This window comes from Tachypleus tridentatus, chromosome 12 (assembly GCF_004210375.1).
Source record: "Tachypleus tridentatus isolate NWPU-2018 chromosome 12, ASM421037v1, whole genome shotgun sequence".
In the NCBI taxonomy this organism is placed as follows: Eukaryota; Metazoa; Arthropoda; class Merostomata; order Xiphosura; family Limulidae; genus Tachypleus; species Tachypleus tridentatus.
The window spans coordinates 12,621,687-12,643,829 of NC_134836.1; the positions used below are offsets into that span (position 1 = coordinate 12,621,687).

General features: G+C 34.0%; 1 protein-coding gene across 3 annotated transcripts in view; it reads left to right on the forward strand.

The window, feature by feature from the left end:
• Positions 1-22,143, forward strand: part of Klp3A (kinesin-like protein 3A) — a 143,953-nt gene that overhangs the window by 43,073 nt on the left and 78,737 nt on the right. For all 3 annotated transcript variants that reach the window (XM_076472338.1, XM_076472339.1, XM_076472340.1), the window contains exons 9-15: positions 4,151-4,209; positions 4,791-4,899; positions 6,433-6,495; positions 7,542-7,766; positions 8,720-8,823; positions 12,013-12,157; positions 13,118-13,426. In XM_076472338.1, coding sequence (XP_076328453.1) covers positions 4,151-4,209; positions 4,791-4,899; positions 6,433-6,495; positions 7,542-7,766; positions 8,720-8,823; positions 12,013-12,157; positions 13,118-13,426 — 1,014 coding nt within the window. The remainder of the gene's footprint in view (positions 1-4,150; positions 4,210-4,790; positions 4,900-6,432; positions 6,496-7,541; positions 7,767-8,719; positions 8,824-12,012; positions 12,158-13,117; positions 13,427-22,143) is intronic.

Below are 22,143 nucleotides of genomic sequence, written 5' to 3' on the forward strand. Positions count from 1 at the left end.
ACTAGGTGTCAACATTGGGTTTATGCTCTTTCTGTTTTTCAATGATGTTTTGTTTTTCCTTCATTTCCTTTTCTGTATTTTACTATATTTAATTTGTTTTTACCTTTTTATAGGACGTTTGGTGCAGATAGCCTAGCTGCTTTGTGCCATAAAACACTAAATCAATCAATCAATCAAACCATTTCTGTTTTGTTTTCTTCTCCTTGGCCCTCACTGTGCTGTTCTGTCCTTTTCAACATTTTCGTCCTTCCCAATCCTTCCTAATTGGGCCCTGACTCTTGTTCTCTTTGCCCTTACTCCTCCTCCTTTTAAACTTTTAGCATTCTGCTCCTTGTAGCATCTCTTAGTTAAAACCTTTTTCCTCCTCCTATTCACCAAAAGTTCTCAACATTACATTGTGTATGTGATGGATTATTTTTGCATGCTTGCTTTTTGCTTCTATATACTTTACCTTGGTCACAGTTTTTATCCCTAAAATGTTTATAGTGTGTGTCTCACTAATCCTGATCACCTACTATGTTCTGTCTGCAATTTGTTTCTATTTGGACCACAATACGCTTTTGTTGTTCCCATTCCCATCTCTTTATTCCTTGGAATCCTAGTTTGACCCTTGATATATCTGCCATTACCTTTTCTGGATAGATTCATCAGTTAATCTGTTTAATGTACCATTCTTTGGATGAGGGTGTTCGTTAATACTTCCAGGTATTCTTGTCAAATCTGACACCTTATATTTGCCCTGGCTGTTCACTTATATTGGAGGAAATTGTTCAGCTTAACATGGGAATAACTCACACTTTTATGGTACACTATCTTTATCACTTGAACTTTGTTTTTGCAGGAATATAGGTTGTCTAAAGTTGCTATCTTTCATACATCTTAGAGATCTGACTGGGTATGTTCAAATTGTCTAACTTTTCCATGGCTTCTCTGGTACCACACTAGATCCCTGTCAGTGGCAAGTGTTGATTGCAAAGATACATTTCTCCTAAATCTGTAAAGGGTAAGTCCTTTACAACCTAGTATATTACTAACTTTTGAGATGATGTTTTCCACAAGACTATTAGAGATCTCTTTGTGGTATGTGATTTCCTAAACAAGGCACAATCCAGACCATACTTGCTCATGGGCTATCTTGAGTAAAGCAGGAAAATCTGTCCATTCTTGATCTCTAGGTGAATAAAGTTCTGGCCTACTATTAGAAATAGGATTTCTGTGGTCATCTGCTGCATTGCCTTATAATGTTCTGCTCCTCTGGGGCCCCAAACATACTTTCACTCTCCTTTTTGTTCTTGTGGAGCATGAAATCCCTTACCATTCAGCAGTTCCTAGCCATTGGTGTTGTGGACCATAGCAGTCTCATACTGGGTTTGACCAATTTAATTCAGTAAAGAATAGGGTATTGATGGTTTGTTGGCTAAACATAAAATACCTAATGCTGAATGGTTTTTGACTGGAGTATAACTTGCTATGTACAATTCAATCCTCTAGCTGGATTTTCTCTTCTGTTGTTGCCCAGGTTTCTGGTTTCTTGGTGATCTGGTGTTGGATAGGTGCAGACCAACCAGCATAATTCCTCATTAATGAAGATAGTAGAGAATCTCTTCCTATGGTGGACCAGATGAAAAATGCCCTCAGGGCATCAAATACTCCTATATTTTCTTGTCATGTAACATATTTCATTAACTTTCAAGTGGTATTTGAAGAAAAAGGCAAACAAAAGAAAAATATTTGGTTATTTAGTAACTATCTATAATGAATGGGTGTTCACTTGTAACTTACATTTATAATTTATTAAAAAAAAAGTTTTACTCAAGAATATTTTTGAAATGCCAATGCTTGTTTAGTTTATTTCATAAATGAAAGTTCAAAATATGGTTGAAATTTTGTATCTCTTGTTTCTAGATATCGAATTTTTAAAATTGTGTTTTTAGACTTCATTTACTGTAAAAAGTATTAAACTCCTCAAATTAGGGTTTTAAAAATTCCTGAATTGGTCCTGAAAATTTGCATGCAAAAAATTAATGCTCTTCCTTATACATTCTTACTATTTGATTCATTAATGTATTGAGTTGTAAATGCTGTAATAAACTTGTTCAGAAGTGAATTTTTAATTTATTTACTTTTATGTATTTCATTCCTGTATCTTACATTATGCAGAAGGTCATGTTAAACTGAATTGTAATTAAAAACTTTTTACAACTGGTATCTTATTTGTTATACTGGATTATTTTTACTTCATTTTGTCAAATGATTTTCATATTAGTGTTGTATTTTTAAGGTTGATTTATAAATGGATTTTATTTTATCATATTCTTTTGCAGCTACTAGTAATATTATTGGATTGTAAATTCAAGCTTTAACTGCTCTCAGAAGCTAAAAATGTAATTAAAATTGTTGTCGTACTTTTATAGTATCTAGTTATATTGTAGTATGTTTGTGATGTAGAATTTTCACAGTTACTGGTGTCATGCTCAAATAAGTATGTTTATGCATCTTTAAAGCAAGTCCACGTGTCCTTATCCTGTTATCTGTTATTTATAAATATGGGTAACCACATTTACTGTTTTGGTTCCTTGACTTGATGTGATAAGAGGAATTCATCATGAACTTGTGATACATTCCCAAGAGGGTATTATCTCTAGCACAAACCAATGCAAGTTGTCCTGAGGCAGTTTTATATTGTGGTCATCACTTTTTTCTTAATGAAAGGCTAGTTTTGTAGTTATTTGAGAAGAGTGTTGAAACACTTTTTAGAAATTTCTCTGTATATAATAAAGTTAAGGGAAACGTTTTTTTGATACTTTTACATTGAGTGCTGAGAGAGTAAAGTCTGGTCCAGGATGCATTTCTTTGCTTTGTATTTTCACAATTTATAAACACCAATTTTAATTTTTCCTTTTTGTTGTCTTCAATTTCATCCAGTTAAATTCTCAGTTTTATTCTCTTTAATCTATTCTCCAAATTTCAATTTAATTAGTTTTAGTAAATTTATTTCCCAACTTTTCCAAATTTTTTATTACCATTTTGGTATCTGTTTCAATAAAATATTTAAGTATTGTTTATTCCACTTCATTTATTTTAAAACCAGAGATTCTTTGTCTTTATTTCCATAAAACAAACCCAGAACCTTCTGGAATTAGATGCACTAGCATACATGCTGCCCTAAAAGCGGCTGTTTGTGCTAGTAATTAATAATCATAGTATTCATACGTCATTGAAAAAAAAGTGAACAATTTTTGGAAAGGATTTTTCCTGTGAACTACTGCACAAGAAAAGTTTTTAAGCTGTGCTATTTAATCATAAACAATTCATTACATCAAAATGATTCAATGTACAGAGCTCAACCTTTTCATAAATTTTACAAATTTAAAGTATAATGTTTTTATATAATAAGTGGTATTATTTATTTTTGAAAAATTATTTTTAAAGAATTTCAATTTCTCAGTACTACCTTTAAAAAATTACATCAATAAAGATATCATTAAACCATCATGTAAAGTCCTGATGAGATTCATGTTCTTTTTGTTAGGAGAGTACCTTTATCTGAAATTATAAAGAAATGGTTGTTGTACATAACACTTATTTTTCTAATTGTTTAAATCTTGAATATCCAAAGTCTGAATTTTTTTGTACATTTTTGTTTCTGGTTTCTTTCAGTAGATGGTACAGGATTTTTGATTAAATACAAAAATACTGACATACATGTTATGTTCATTAGAGTAAGATTGTATATACTGTATGTGTTGCACTTGCAAAAATAAATTATGTATTGGAAAAATATGTGCACCTTTAAAATGCCATTGCATCTGAAACACTTTATTAAAAACATATTTGTATATGATAAAGAAAGTGTGCAATATAGTATTTGAAAAATACAATATCCAGTCTTAGTGAACTTGTATTTTTACTGTTACAACTTTTATAGCTTAGGTGTAATAACTTTACATATTAGATTATAAAGTGAGATTTTTCAATAAACATTTTAATATTGTGTTTCTCTCATTTCTTTTTGCTGTAATTTTGAAGTGTTAAAAAAATCTGACAGTAAAATAATAATTAATTTTTTTAATTAAGTGATTTTATTTTTAAAACCATAGACATATTTCATGTAAAATAATGATTTAATACAAAAACATTTCCAAAATAGGCTGAATTTGCAAGAGAACGACTCAAACAGAAACTAGAAGAACTGAAAGAGCAGACTGGGTATGCTTTATTACTATTTATAAGAGAATTACTCAATTGTTTAATGTGACTTGTTTCATTTGTTCATTAAATTGTATTTAGAATAAAATTATGTAATTAAAATTTCAAAACTATTTCTTTATTCATACATATTTCACATTTTAGTGACACATTTATATGTAGAGAAAAGTAAATTAAAGATATTTCTGTCTTCAAAAATAGTCAAAGATTTAGCACTAACTTCATACTCATCTTTCTTTTTTAAAAATATTAAATAGTTAATAATTTGTTAAAGTAAAAATATAAAATGACAATAAAATAATTAGTTACTTTAAATTTCTGATATTCTAAGTAATTCTTTATTTGTCAATAAAATTACGTGTTCTAGCTTAAATATGTAATACTGTAATCAAGTTAAAATGAATTAAATTGTGATTACTATGTGTTAATTGCATAGTATATTAGATGTGTATGATGTCCTTAAACAGGTTATTGATGGCTAGAATAACTTTCAATTTGGATTTTCTAGTATAAAGTTTCAGAAGCTGCACATCTATCTATGTGGACATGTGTTAATTGCATAATATATATATCAATTTTAGGGTTACTTTTGACACTCTCAATCACACTGTTGATGACCAGAATAATTCTCAATTCAGAGAGCAGCTGGGATTAGTAAAAGATTTGCAGAAGAAAATAATAGACCTACAGGTTTGAGCCAACTATTTAATTAACAGCAAGATTATTTTCTAGAAAATAAAATAAATTCATTTAAATATTTATACCATTTTTTCTTAAGTAGTATCATCACACAATAATGAAACTCTTGCTTATATGTATAATACTGGAAAAACGTTTTTATTACACAATATGCAACCTCCAACTTTGCAAAATTTTTATCAAGTGTTCATGTAAATTTGCAATGGGGGGATCACAATTTTCCATTTTGCCTCTATTTTTCCATCACGTAGGAGTTTACTTTTATCTATTTTAATACAAAAAAAAACACACATCTGAATTTGCTACTTGTAGTAGAGAAAAACAAAGGTGAAGAGGTCACATGCAGATTTGACATTTATGTCGTCATAAAGCAATGAATAGCATCAGAAACAGTTTTGTATTATCAGTTTTTCAAGTATATATTGATATTCCAACAAAAAACTGTCATTTATGACCAAAATTTGAGAAAAACATGGAAAAATGTTCTAGAAGTTAATAAGCACTCTCAGGGTGCTGTGTATGACATCATGAAACTTCATTTCCAGTTCTTTAGTGGTGGTTTTTGAGGTTCAAAATAAACGTTTGATTTTACATCTGCTGAATATGATTTTTCTCAAAACACTCAACCTGACCTATTTATTCACATTCATTTAGTTTGTAGATGTAGTTGGTAGTTTAACAAATAGATTTTATTTGTGTGATATTGTCATATTTTATTGAATGTGTTCTAATACTATGATAATTGATAAAATTGTAGTCTTTTCAAACTTTAAAATCCCAAAAAGTAAAGGTAAATGAAAATCTACAACGTATTACCTTACAAGGCTGCAAATTGCTCATAGCCACCATGCACTGTCATCCCTACCAATTGCTGGCACCTCAAGTGAGCACTGGCACCATGGGTAATCAGCTGATATAAAATAATGCACTTTGTGTAATCTTTGCAAAATATGATATCATATGTATTGTAATCCAGTTCAGCTATAGAACCTAATCTCAAATAAAGTGTAAAATTGCTTATTTATCAAATTCAACATTATAATTGTAATTTAAAAAGGGTAGTATCTGCAAATAAGTTTGTTGCACTACAAAATGAAATCATCATTAATTTATTTTATATAACTACAAATAGATATATCTGGTAAAAAATATATACTTGTGCAAATATTTTTCATGTCACTTGTGAAGTGGGGTTTAGTTTAAATTAACTCTTAGAAATGAATTGTAAATATGTTTAGTACTTTAGTTGTGATAATTGAGTTATGAAAATATGTGAAGGATCAATTTTTTTTATAAACAAATAATAATGATATTACAAAAAGTAAGTATATAATGAATAAACATTTCATTCTAAGTAAATTTTATGCATCTGTTTAGGTATTTTTCAATTGAAATATTTAATTTTACTAAATTGATTATACACCAACAGTGATCTTGTTTGAAAGGTGACTAATGTTTGATTATATGGAATGAAACTGTTGTAAAACATCATAAGAAATAGTTCATATTTTTCACTTATTACAGGCTGAGCAATCAAAGAAAGATCAGGAATATATTCTTTACTCACCAGATAAGTCAAAGAAGCAGGTATACAAGTTTTTTTTTCTTAAACCATGAAAAAACTACTAAGTTAATTATCTTAAGATCACTACAATTCTTCAATATCCCAACAACTAAAGATCATTTCTTAGCATGGAATAAAAACTAAATTTACAATAGTCATTCACTGACATAACATAAATTTTTTCTACCATGTACAGTTCACAGGTCATTTTAGGAAAACTTGTTCAATGGTCATTTTGTAGATTTACAAAAGCCAAAAATAGGCTAAAATATACTGTATATCTGTATGAGTGTGTAGTATTCAGGTTCAATGATTTCTAATAGACACATTTAAAAGTATAAAAACACAGGTTCAGGAAATATTCTGCAAACAATGACTTTGAACTAATACAACAAAGAAAGGAAACACAAACAAGTAAACAAATAAAATATTTATTCATAATAATTGTACAAGTTTTAACACTTACTACCCAGTGCACAATTCTGTTGAATATTTAGCTGATTGTTGCTTGGGTTAAATGCTTTTTTCTTTTTTTTTTAACTTGTATGCATCTCCACACAGGAGAAATACAAGCAGAACTGATTTACTTCCAAAGATTCAAACAAAGTATTAAAATGAAATGCAGTCAATGAATATTCCAGACAACATTTATAGATGAAAAAATATCCCCTAAGTTTTGTCAATTTGAACAAGTATGTGTGCCACCCCTTTGAAATTGGCCAAAGCGATATGAGGTTCTAGTTATTAGCATGTGTAATTGGACCTTTCGACTAGTGGCTACTTACATTGTAAGTCAGTAATGTTGCTGTCATTATATTGATAAAACTAGTGGATTAAATTGTTTCCTAAAAGTATGTAGCATTAGAAACATAATATTTAATTTTGATTTTTCTTACTATTTCTAATAATATTTCATTGTTTGATGTAATATTTGCACTTCGTCTCTGAATAGTTCAGTTGCAAGGTGACTTTAATGTTAAGTATAAAAATACTATTTTTTATCTCAACTTTTAAATGAGACTAAGTCAGGTGTGGCTAGGATTTTAACAACTGTAAACTTCTTTCATAGGAAGATGGTGAAGCTTCCCAGATCTCTCCAACAACTTTTGGAACAACAGAAGATGATGGATGTAATGCCGAAGAAAAGGAGTACAGATTAGAATGCACATTACGACATGCTGCTATGAGTAGAGAGTTGCAGGAGTTAGACAAGGCTCTTGCTCTGAAGGAAGACTTGGCCAGCAGAATGCAAGAGAGTGAATGTCATATGGACGTCCTACGACTACAGTACGAGGTAATAATCAGTTGTAACTCTTAACTTGATCAATAAACATAGGATATTTGTTCAAATAATGTCCCTTGGGTCACATGGTATTTGTTAGGGGTTGGATATTAATTATTGATAAACAAAAAACATCAATACTTTATTATTGAAATATATTGATAATGACCACTATAGTGTTGCAGTAAAAAGTAATAAACATTAATTAACTAAAACATGGGGTCAAAGGTGCTGAAAGAGGCTCTAATTTTAGCTTCTTTTTTGTTATTATTAATTTTTAATTTTTGTCTTATGGCTGGTAAGTCAGTTGTTTGCACTCATCAGATGCCACTGAACTTCCCATGCTGAAGTAGTATTATTGTGAATTTTAACTGCCAGTAAATATTAAAATTCAATTAACATTATATCTTGGACACAATTTTCAAGAAAATTTTTTAATTTTGGTTTTAGTTTATTTTCCTCAATCTGATAGGATTTCAAAAGGGGATGTGTTCTGTTGCTGCTCTTGGAATTTTTATTTAATTGAAAGTAAGAGCCTACTATCTACACATATTTAACATGTATGAAAAACTTGGTGTCTTCAAAGCATTTTAAAGAATGAACATTGAAACTTTAAATATGTTCAATAGTACTTTAAATTTTAACGTAGTATACTGGTGGAATTAGTAATTTTGTTTTACTTAAATATTTAAAAGAAGCTGCTAAATAAAAAAACCAATTACATATAGCTTTCGACATTTGAAAGGTCATTCCCAAACATTGTTATAAGATAATGCTTTTCTTGTTTAATGGTTATTGTAATGAAAGGTTCCACACCCATTTTTTGTGATTGAAATCAATGCAGAAAATGGTGTTAAATCTACTGAAATTTTGGGAAGCAATGATATATTGTATATTTATGGTTATGGGTCATTTATTTATATTAGCAGTTTGAACTTCAAATCTTTCATTTTTTAAATACACAGAGTAATCTCCGCCATTTGGAAGAAGAGGTTGCTCAACTACAAAAAGAAAAGGAAGAACTGTCTTCAGCTTTAAGAGCAGTGCAGACAACTGTTACCTCAAACAAGTAAGTTTGACAAATACCATGGTATTTTGTAATGGATATCATCACTACTAACTTAGTTTAACTATTTCTCAGAGTTTCCATATTATAACTTTTAATATCTGGTGTGTATCTTCACAAAATGTGGCAAGTTTTCAGTAAACATAATTTTTATACACAAAATAATATTTTGAATTACACATGTTTATACTTAATTTTGTTGCTTTATTTTCTTTTAACTGTTTCTAATTAATAATTCCATCACACACTTTCTAAATCTCTTGCTAATGTGTAGCTCACTTTACTGTTGTATGAGTAGTTGTGAACATACCCTGTGAATAATTTTTATTTTTTTCATTGTCTTACCTTATCTAAACTAATAAAACTTAACTTTCTATTCTTTCATTTACGTTTATTGTTTATTTTTAATATTGTTGTTAGTGCACAAATAAAGGGAATACATAATATAGAAGCAAATAATGTTAATATGAATTGCACATGAATATCTAAATATAAAGTTAAAATCCACTAATTTCTTTTAAAATTTAACCTATATTCTGCCATAATTCTCAGACTATAACAAATATCATGGATATGGCTGTGTTTGTTCTTAACCACCACATTTTTTTCATCTCGTGTTCAACCTATAAGTAATATGTCTGTAAAATTTTTCAATCTTATAAACAAAGTACGTGATCCAAATTTGGCAGACATTATATCGTATACAGGAGTTTTGGGCATGAGGCCACATGTGCTAATGTTTAATGTGTGTTTTACAGTAGGCATACTTTGAAAATTAAACATACATGACATGATTGACTCCTCAGTTTAAAAAAGCCATGTCTGGTGTCAATCTGAGAAAGCATACAACCCTTTGATATGCATATCCAATATTTAAGCTGATATGGTAACATACCCCTGTTTGAAAAGTATAAATTGTGCTGTTTTAAAGACATAAACACAGTTCTTAGTTAAACCTTTCACAACAGGCTTGGTGTAATATACACAAGCTTACCTACACATTTGCACATATTAAGCATTTGCACTATAACTTTTGATACAGCATGTGTATTTTCACAAATTTTGTTACATTTTTAGTAAAGATTACAAGTATTTTGTACACAAAAATCATATGTTTTAATGAAATACTTTTACTGAAGACTTGTTTGTGAAAATAGTCTGTTTTGTAAGTGATTTCATGTTATGATTTTATAAAAATATTCTTCATCCCCAAAATCTTAAATATTATTTGTGTAAACTGTAAAACCTCCTAAATACATTTCAAACGTTTGTTTTCAGCAAAAAATGTTTTCATACTCTAACTATGTGGGGTCTGTCACATGGCCAACCTCATATCCATCATAATTAAAAAATAGGAAATAAATATAGATTATGCTTTTTTTGTGCTGGAATGACTACATATTATAACACAAAAATAAAATGTTTAGTCTAAGTAACGTCTCATAACATTATGTATGAACATGTATATTTATATTTTATTATATTGACCTTCCAATCAGTTGTACCTAACATTACATAACTTGCATTGACGAGGTGCATGTACATTCAGGTCACATACCCAGTAATATAAAAATGACCTTTAATCTTCCCTGTATTGGCTGTGTTTTAGTTGACTAGTATTTTGTAATATGCAGTCACATTTAAATTATTATATATTATACATATGCATGTAGATTATTACTATTTAGAAATAAATTAATAAACTTATTTTCCTTAAAATATAGAACAATAAATCAAGAAGTAAAGCAAACAATTATGTCTTCTCACTATGACCTTTATACAAGGTTGTTGCTGGAAATAGGTTGCTAAGTCTTTTAAAATTTTGCATGTGGAAGATATCGAACAAAATCCTTTTTCAATTTTGTGTGTCTGTGTGTGTGTGTACATACACAGTTGAATAACCAAAGATATCATAAATAACTGCACTGATACCATAGAATTCCACTAATTTATAAAGCATAGCAACTGAAATGTATTTAGATTTAAAAAATATGAAGCTTCAAGCAGACTAGAGTAAACCCCTAATCATTACATTCTTGGATTGAAAGAACATGATAGTCTTTTGAAAGATTAAAACAACTGAAAAGATCACTGGGGACATTCTAAGCTGTTGATTAGTTATTCACAAATTATATACTGTAGTAAGAATATATGAGGAACTGTTTCAAGAAATGGAAATAGTTGAATAGAGCCACAGGGTATATTATATTCAGTATATGAGCCATATTTCAACAAAATAAAAAGATATGAGGTTCTAATTTTGTTTTAGCTTGATATTTAGGAATTTGAGCTTCTAATTTGTATGGAAGTATAGACTTGGTATTTTGACATCATAAACATCTGATTTTAAACAGTGCTGTATTCATTCCATGTGACTCACTGAGATCCATATTTAAATGTGTTCTTTTAATATTTATTTTTAAATTAAGAAATTAACTCATATTAAAGTTTGAATTATAATCTACAATTAATACCAAATTTATTGAATAAATTAACAAAATAATAGTTCAATAAAATTTTGAATACGAATCAACAAACTTGATGACACGGCCTTTGAACCCTGACTTTGTTGTGAAAGGGTTAATAGCTTTCATTGGAATTTAAATGCCCTGTTTTTATGCAAGTGGTCTTGACTGATTATCAAAAAGATTACGTAAAGGATACTAGTTAAGTAGTTGAGTTATAGCTGTTTTTCTTTCATGACAGTGTAATTTCATTTTTGTATTTTTATATTTTGTTATATGATAAATTGTTTCATAATTCTCTTTTACTGCCAAGCATTTCAGAAAGTTGTTTTATGCTGTTAAGTCTTCTGTTTTATGAGTTAAGCATTAAGACTATTGACTTATCAAAGTAATGTAGTTTTACCTTTAGGTACTTATAAGAATTATTCTAAAATAAATAAAATTAGCTATTTTTTGATGCACTTTAACATATTATAAAAATATATTTTATGTTGTGTAGCTGTATAAATATAAAGTAAATCTGATTTATTTATCAAAGAAACATGTTTTAGACTTTTATAACTTGAAAAAAATTAAATAAAGATATGTTATAAGTAATAGTTTTAAGTGACACACATATACTGTTATCATTCGTAATGATGTGAGTATAAACAAGTACAGTTATTATTATCTTACTGTACAGTGTTTTTAGAGGACATAAAAGGCCAAGTTCTTTTTGTTAAAATAGGGTCAGTGAACAACGCAGAAAACGACTTCAAGAATGTGAAACGCAGATTTCTCAACTGAAGAAAAAAATGGTGGAGCATACAAGAATGCTGAAAATGAAGGAAGAGGCAGATAAGAAAGTCAAAAACCTTCAGCAAGAAATTACAGTAGGAAATATAGAAGTCTTATCAATGTTACCAAAGTTCATCTTTCTATATATTGGGCAGAAGAGTGAAAATTATTAAAATTTAAAATTCTTAATTATCTTTTGGCCAATGCAAATGGTCAAGAAACAGAATAAAAATTTATAAGTTTGAGATGTATGCTTTTTTGTTTTTCTGAATGCAGGTGATTATAGGAGATAATGTGGTGTCTAAAGAAATTCTAATTTTCATTATAATGATTTATATCTTAGTAATTGTGATAGCTTTAAGGTATTGAGTTTTTTTTTCATCTGAGAAGGAAAGGTTAAGGTCTTATTATGTGATGAAATATACATTATAAATAAAAGTTAGAAATATCAATAAACCTGTAACATAAAGGAAAGACAAACTTTGAGAAAAATGGTATTTTAATCTGAAAAAATTAAGTCAACTTGTTTCTTAGGGGTGTTGCTGAGAACAACCATTCAGTTCTATACATGTAGTATATGAAGAAGAAATGGTTTAATTTAAGAGGTAGTAGATGTGATATTACATTACACAAACTGTTTGTAATGATATTTAAATTTGACTATTTAATGGCTCGGTACCACATATAATAATAATAATAATAATAATAATCATTAGTTATGCAATATGACAGCTTGTACCTACTAGTGGATTATGTTTTACCAGTCTGGGCATTGTGCAGTAGAAAATGCTTAGTTTTGGTTTTGAAGCAGAAGGAATTTTTATAGGTTATACTTAGAACTTCAAACAGTTTGCATTTGAAAATGGCTGTAGTTGTAATTAATGTTTAGTATTGTACTCTAAAATTGTTATTTTAATACGTAAAGATTATCTAAACAATATGCTAAGTAATTGTTGTATTATAATAATATGTTTATAAATATGTTGTAAGGTCTCTTCTATCAAGATATTTTTTCCAATTGACAAAATTAATCAAGTCTAACCATGTTCTACTAGAGTATGAAACAAAATCGTGTCAGGCTGCTGAGGCAAATGAAAGAAGAGGCAGAAAAGTATCGTCACTGGAAACAAGAAAAAGACAGGGAAGTTGCCAAGCTTCGTCAGCAAGACCGCAAAAGACAATTTGAATTAGTTAAAATGGAGAAAATGTTCTCCAAACAGCAGACTGTTCTTCGTCGAAAGATGGAAGGTGCAGTGGCAGCAAATCGTCGGTTACAGGAAGCTTTGTTACAACAGAAAGCTGTCTCAGAGAGACGGGGAAAAGAGAAAGAACAAAGTATGCAAGGAGTTGGATCACGTGTCAGGGTAGGATTCTAGTATACTTTTGTCTCTGTAAAACAGTGATCAAGCATGATATATTTTATTCTGACTTTTTCATTTTGGAATTACAGTTATTTAAGTAGATTGGCACTATATTAGAACTGTTGTGTGTGTAGCTGTCATGTTCATTCCAAGATTAAAATACTGCTAAAAGTCAATGATGAAAAAAACATGCAAGGTGAAATATTAACAATGGTTTCAAGGAGAAGTTCTACTTGCTGCGATTTGACAAAATTGTGATGCTTAAACTCAAAAGTGGCAGAGAAAAAGGTGTAGAAATTTGGCAATGAAGATTGGCAACTTTTAGTAAAATGTGGGCATGCCTATTTTTGTTTGTTATTGTAGTGCAGCGGGAACTGCCTGTCTATGGATTTCCAACACTAAAACCTGGGAGTTGATTCCTTGTGGTGGAAATAACAGGTAGCCCAATGTAGTTTTGCACTAAAACAAGTTTTCATTTAATTTAACTTTCTAGAGAATAATGTTATGGGAAGTTTATTTTTTAATACTGTTATTAGTGCATAAATATTGTAGGTACACAATATAGAAGCAATGAAGTTGATATTCATTCTGGATGAATATCTAAATATCAAGTTAAAATGCACTAGATATTTTCAAAACTTAACTTATTTTCTATTATCCTTTGTCATTCTTTTTAGACTGTAGCACACATCATGGCCATGATTGTGTTTGCTCTTAATCACTAATTTCATTCTATGCTTGATTTATGAGTAGTAAGCTTGAGAATTTTATCATGATTCAAATTTGGCAGATATTATGTAGTATAAAGGATTTTTAGGTATTAGGTCACATGCTGCTGTTTAAAACATATTTTCCAACAGGCATAGTTTGAAAAAACACAAAATAAACTTTTAAAAATGCTAGTATTATATGAATTAAACTGACTCTTCAGTTTGGAGTAACCATGTTCACCTTTAATTAATCTGAGAAAACACCCTACCTTTTAATATGTCTATCCAAGACTTAAGGTAATTGGGTAACATACCCCTGCTTGAAAGGGATAACTCCTGTTTTTTTAAATACTGAAACATAGCTCTTAGCAGCTTTCTCTGGAAGTTAAATGTTTCATTTAAGGTGTTTAAAAAAATTTCCTGTTTTTATAACTTGCATCAAAATAGACCAACAGAACAAATGTCAAGATTTTTATTCTAGGTAATATTGGGAATTTAAGCATTTCCTAATAAAACTAAGAACTTGCATATACTAGAAAAAGTACCTGGCTTCACTTGAGTTATTAGGTTGACATTTTCTAGATGATTGTGTTAGTGTGTATGTTCCTGTATGTGGTAAGGGGACCTCTCAGGGAAGGTTCTGTTATTTCAGTTTACCTCTGACCTTGAATTCCTGTAGACAGGCGGCCTTTGGGTGGCCTCCCTTGGGTCAGTCGACTGGTCCACTTGGTTTAGGGTCAACCAAGTACCAGTGTTGGATGTTTTCAACAGGTGTTGTGAACATTGTATCTGATGCTGATGTTTGGGTATAGTGCTCACAAAACCCTTGCATTGCTGCAGTGCCCTTGTTTGGCATTGTAGTGCACCCCCTTGAAGGACTCCATGGTAGGTGGGGTCAGTGGGCATCAAAATATTTTTTTTATCATGGATCCTCCAAATAAAACCTTAAATAAAATAGTGAAAAAAAAACAGTCCATTGGTAAACGACCATGTCTTGAAGATTCTGAGCACAAATCTTCCACATCTATAACACCTGTACCTCATTTTCTTATACTACATTCTCTTTCAGACAAACCTTCAGGGCAGATGTCCCCCTTTTTCATCCAGAAGGGACTGGAGGGACTTGCTGTGTCTCCAAAGTCAGTAAAGAAGCTTTTCAGTGTTGACATATTAGTGGAAACATTCACATCTCAACACAGTGAACTCCTCTTGCATTCAAAAGTGATTGGGGATATACCTATTGAAGTTATGCCTTATGCTACTTTGAATTCGTCACAAGGAGTTATTGTTGAGGGGGGTTTGAAGAATATCCCTGAGTCAAATTTTCACTGGTTTCTCCACCCAAGGAGTTTCTGCAGTGAGGCGTATCTCCACTCGCAAAGGTGAAATTACAATGCCGACCAATGTCCTCATTGTGACATTTACATCACCACATTCCCCTGCTACCATCAGGTTATCTTAATTGCAAGGTATGGTCATACATTGCAAACCCTCTCAAATGTTTTCAGTGTCAGTGGCTAAATCACTTGAAGATATCATGTGGTGGTTCCTTGACATGTGCTTATTGCAGTGGCAAGGACCACGATGCCTTTGAATGTGAAACGGATCCTCATTGCATCAATTACAATGGCTTTCACCCGTCCTACTTTCGTTTTTGCCCTAAATGGTTGGAAGAAAAATAGGTGCAGTGTTTGAAAACTATTCAAACTGAGGCTTGAAAGCTGCTGTCTACAACTTATTCTCAGACATATGCTGCTGCACTTCATTCCATCACCACAGTGGACATGCAGATGGATCTCTCTGTGCCTTCAAAAGAATTGTTCTCAAAACAAATGAAAAGTCTTTTGATCACCATGTTTAAAAAAGATGATGAATCAACTTCAACACCCATCTCTATCCCAAACATATATTCCTCTAAACCCCAGTATCCACTTCTTTTGCTTCTGGGTATAGGCATTTCCATGGGTACATCTTCTCTCACACCAAGATGCAAAATGAACATTCGTTCATGTTCTCAGTCACTGGAATCCTCTTCCAACAGTGAAGACCTGCCCATTCGACCCAGGATAGGATCTATGGAGGTCGACAGACCTCCCTCAAATAAACACAATAAAGATAAAAGACGTGGTTGTGAACAGAAGGGCTCTCCACCCAATTTGCCTACACATAAATAAAAATGACCACCTTGACACAATGGAACTTTTGAGGTTTTTGTTCTAATCTGGATGACATCAAAACATTGATAGCTTCCTACCATCCTGTATGTCTTTCCTAACAGGAAATATTTCTTAAACTTACCTATACAGTCACCTTTCAGCAGTTTTCTTTGTACAGAAATTACAGGCTGTGTGATGGACAAGAGCATTGAAGAGTGGTACTATTGGTTGATCAGCATGTGTTTGCCCTGCCTTTGCCACTCAACACACCCTTGGTGGTTATAGCCATCAGCCATCAGTGTTTCCTTGGGTTGTATCATTACTGTTTGTTCTCTCTACTTGTTGCCTGGAGAGACCTATGATCAGTCAGATGCTCTTATTGAACAGTTGTCATCTCCCTTTTAATCCTGGGGGACTTTATTTGACATCATTCCTTCTGGGGAAGTGTATGCTCTCTGATCACAACTTTTCTCTTTTCAATACTGGTTTTTCTACTTATTTTCATGCACCTAGTCAGTCCTTTACTGCTATTGATCTCTCAGTTTGTTTCCCTTCACTATTCTCCCACTTTTAATGGAGAGTTGACTATAACCCATGAGACAGTGATCATTTTCCTATAATTTTAAGAGAGACTGGCCATGGTCGATGCCACCAGACCCATGTGCCCTGGTGGAAGCTGGATCAAGCAAACTGGCTGTCTTTCTCTGCTCTTGCAGAACTTGATCCTGCCATCGTTTGTAAGCTATCAGTAGGCAACTGTGTGGCAGCAGTAACTGACTGTATCATTCAGGCAGCTACTCAATATATTTCTAAAACCTTGACGTGTAGGCCCGTGCACTCGCTAGATGAGTAAGACATCAAATCGAGAAAGAATTTTGGATTGAGTTCACAACCAGCATATTTTCTACCACCAGTTTCAAGGTCATATGGGACAAGATTCAAAAGGTAAGTGGGCAATATAATTCTGTCCCCTCTGGATCTTGCTCTCTGATGATCAGAAAATAGCTAATACCTGGAGCATTGCAGATACACTAGGTGAAAACTTTCGCCAGGTATCTAGCACTTCTGCTTCTTCCTCCACCTTCTTTACCATCAAGACTAGGGCAGAGCGATCACCTCTGTGACTGTAATCATCCCTTTACACTGATGGAACTCAAACTGTCCCTTCATAGGTCTCAGTATATCGGTTGGACCAGATGATGTACACTATGAAATGCTGTACCATCTATCTTCTGCTTTTGTTTCTATTCTTCTGATTGTTTTTAACTGGATCTGGCAGGAGAATTATTTTCCTGATGCCTGACACCAGGCTATTATGTTACATTTCTCTGAGCCTAGGAAGGATGCCAAGATACCTTCAAACTACTGTCCATTTGCTTTGACGAGCTGTGTCTGTAAGACCTTAGAGAGGATGGTTAATGCTTGCCTTGGTCAGTTCATTAAATCAAACAACCTCCTCTCGCCCACCCAGTGTGGGTTCCAATGACAGCGCTCCACCATAGACCACATGATTTGACTTTAAAAGTCAATCAGAGAAGCCCTTCTCAAATGTCATCTTTTATCAATATTCTTTGACATTGAGAAGGTTTATAATACAATGTGGAGGTATGGCATTTTGTGAGACTTCCATATATATGGGATATGTGGCCATTTGCCCATTTTTATTAAATTTTTTTATGGAAAAGAGATTCCAAGTTCGTGTGGGTTCAACACTTTCCCCTTTTTTTCTACAGGAACTTGGAGTAGTCCCTCAGGGCTGTGTTTTGAGTATCACACTTTTTGGTATAAAGATTAATGCAATCAATGAACAATTCCCTCTTACTGTTGCAAACAGGTTCTATGTCTATGACTTCCACATCTTATGTCAGTCGTCGCACATGAGGTATATTGAGCCACAGCTACAGACTGCTCTCAATTGTTTAATGAAGTAGACCATGGCTTTAACTTCTCTCTTTCTAAAACTGTTTGCATGCATATTTGCTGTCAATGGGGTATTTACCCTTATCCTGAACTCTGTATTGGTGTAGTTGTGCTGCTTATGGTCCCTGAGACAAAGTTCTTGGGCCTTATCTTTGACCGTAAACTGACCCTTATACCACACATCAAGCAGCTACGAGCCAAATGTACAAGAGCAATAAACATCCTCTGTGTCCTCTCATCCATCACTTGGGGTAGCAGATCGATGTTCTATGGTAAAGATATATCGTGCTCTTATTTGATTGAAACTAGGCTATGGAACACTGGCCTATGGCTCTGCCAGGACCTCAGTCTTAAAATGCTCGACCCTATCATCATCAGGGGCTTTGGCTCTGCACTGGGGGCTTTCCACACTTTCCCAGTTCATAGCTTACACATAGGGTCTCATGAACGTCCTCTACACCTTTGCCATTTGCAATTGTCTTCACTGTATGCTTTAAAACTTTGTTCCTTACCAAAGCATCCCACCTGGGATTGTGTTTTTCTTCCTCGGTGGGCCATGCTTTTTCAGAACAGATAATCTGCCATTGTTCCTTTTGGCCTTTATATCCAGGTGCAGTTGGATGAATTGGGTCTGTCCTTGGATAACATTGCTGTATCCACTGGTCAGCCCATCCCACCATGGCTTATTACAGTCCCCAAATGTGAACTATCTTTAAGTCATCCGACAAAAGCATACACTCCCAATTGGAAATACTGTCTGCTATTTGCTGAACATCTTTCGAACCATCCTTGCATTTCTATTTATACAGATGGTTCTAAATCAGGTGATTGTGTGGGCTCTGCCATGGTTTGTTGCATTTTGGTGGTTGTGGGCAGAATCCCCTCTACAGCTTCTATGTTCACTCCTGAACTGTATGCCACTTCTCTTGCCCTAGATCACATAGAACCTAAGCAGCACTCAAATTGCATTATTTTCATTGACTCGCTTATTTCTCTACTAGCCATGGAATTACTTCAAATTAGTTCACACCCTGTTCTCAGCAATATTCAAAACCGACTGGCTTATTTCTATTTAACATCTACATCTATCCAATTTTTCTGGATACTGGGCCATGTTGGTATTTGAGGGAACGAGCTCGCCGACACTACAGCTAAATCTGTCTGCTCTGGTACTATCACTGCTGTGCCTGTTGCACTATGGTCCTGTATTCAAGACTTGGCTCCATGCCAGTTGGCAGTCGACTTGGAGCGATCAACGTGAAAAATCCCTCAGTGTGGATTCCTGTATGTCATGAGGGGACCTCCCAAGGAAGGTTTTGTTCTTTCAGGTTACCTCCTCTGTGATCTAAACATCCACCCACGTGTTTGCAGTGTGTGGCCACCCATGAAGGGGAGGAGAGGATCCTGGTGGTTGAGGGGTCCAACTCTAACACACCACTTTGGCCTTGAATTCCTGTGGATGGGCAACCTTTGGGTGGCCCCCCTTGACTCAATCGGTTGGTCCATTTGGGTTAGAGTCAATTAAGTACCAGTGTTGGAAGTTTTCAGTGGGTGTTGTAGACATTGTGTCTGATGCTGGAATTTGGGTATAGTGCTGATAAAACCCTGGCGTTGCTGCAGTGTCCTTGCTTGACATTGTTGTGCATCCCCTCGTAGGGCTCCACGGTGGGTTGGGTCAGTGACCACCAAAATTTTCTTATTTTCCTATGGATCCCACCACTAAAAATTTAAATAAAATAGTGAAAAAACAGTAAATGGGTAAACGACCACATCTTGAAGACTCTGATCAGCAACCTTCAACATCTGTACCACCAGTTGTACCTCATTTTCTCATCCTACATTCTCTTTCAGAAAAACCTTTAGGGCAAATTTCCCCCTGGTTTCTCCACTCAAGAAGTTTTTGCAGTGAGATGCATCTCCACTCTCAAAGATGGAGTTACATTGCTGACAAATATCCTCATTTTGACATTTACATGAACACGTGCACCTGCCACCAACGAGGTATGTTATCTAAATTGCAAGGTGCGGCCGTACATTCCAAACTCTCTCCGATGTTTCCAATGTCAGAGGTAGAGCCACACAAAGATGTCATATTATGGTTCCCTAGCATGTGCTCATTGTGGTGGCAAGGACCACGATGCCTATGAGTGTGAAGCGGACTCACTTTGTGTCAACTGCAATGGTTCTCACCCTTCCTACTTTCGTTCTTGCCCTAAATGGTTAGAGGAAAAAGAGGTGCAGAGTTTGAAAAGGACTCGTAACATTACTTATCTTCCGGCTCGGAAATTGCTGTCCACCACTTCATCTCGGACGTGTACTGCTACACTTCGTTCCACCACTACAGTGGGAGTGCAGGCAGATCTCTCTGTGCCTCCAAGAGAATCGTTCTCAAAACAAATGAAAATATTTTGACCTTCATGGTTAAAAAAGTTGATGAATCAACTTCTACACCCATCTCTGTTCCTCCCACACATTCCAACAAACCCCATGATCCACATCCTTTGACTTTAGGCACAGGTATTTCTTCAGATACATCTTTTTCTCCCACCCCAAGTTGCAAAACAATTATTTGTTCTCGTCTTCAGTCACTGGAATCTCCTTCCAACAACAAAGACCTGTCCAACCGTCCCAGGGCAGGATCCATGGAGGTCGATAGACCTCCCCCAAATAACGACAGTAGGGAAAAAAGATGTGGTCATAAACAGAAGGGGGTTCTCCAGCCAATTCGCCTACACATCATTAAAAATGGCCACCTTGATACAATGGAACTGTCGAGGTTTACGTTCTAATCTGGATGATATCAAAACACTGATTGCTTCCTACCATCCTGTATGTCTTTCCTTACAAGAAACATTTCTAAAACCTGCCAATACTTTCACCTTTCGGCAGTTTTCTCTGTACAGAAATGACAGGCTGTGTAATGGATGAGTGCATTGGAGGGGTGGCACTATTGGTTGATCAGCATGTTCCCACTCAACACGCCCTTGGAGGCCATAGCCATTTGTGTTTCCTTGGGTTATACCATCACTGTTTGTTCTCTCTACCTGTCGCCTGGGAAGACGTATGATCAATCAGACCATGATGCTCTCGTTAAACAGTTGCCATCTCCCTTTTTAATCCTGGGTGACTTTAATAGACATCATTCCCTCTGGTGAAGTGCTGTTATTGATAGGAGGGGTCGCTCTGTAGAGTATGCTCTCTGATCACGACCTTTCCCTTTTCAATACTGGTTCTTCCACTTATTTTCACGCACCTAGTCCATTCTTTACTGCTATAGATCTCTCGGTTTGCTCCCCTTTATTATTCTCCCATTTTTCATAGAGGGTTGACAGTAATCTGTGAGGCAGTAATCATTTTCCTACAATTTTGAGAGAGACTGGCTATGGTCGATGCCACCCTACCCACGTGCCCCGGTGGAAACTGGATTAGGCAGGCTGGTCCACTTTCACTGCTCTCAAAGAACTCGATCCTGCTATCGTCTGTCAATCATCAATAGACGACTGTGTGGCAGCAGTAACTGACTGTATTATACAAGCAGTTGCTTAATGTATTCCTAAAACCTCAACACGTTTTCCCTATATCCTCATCTGTGGTGGATTCCTGCCTGCCACATGGCACAAAGGCTCAAAAACGGGCCTGTGATACTTTTCATAGATATCCCGCACTTTCCAACTGCATCGTTTTCCAGCGAGCCCATACACATGCTAGGTGGATAAGAGATCAAAGCCAGAAGGAATCTTGGATTAAGTTCACAACTGGCATATCTTCTACCACCATATGGGAGAGGGTTCAAAAGGTCAGTGGGCACTACAATTCTGTCTTCCTCATGATCTTACTCTCTGATGGCCAAGAAGTAGCTGATATCTGGAACATCACCGATACTCCAGGTGAAAGCTTTTGCCGGGTATCCAGCACTTCTGCCTGTTTCTCCGCC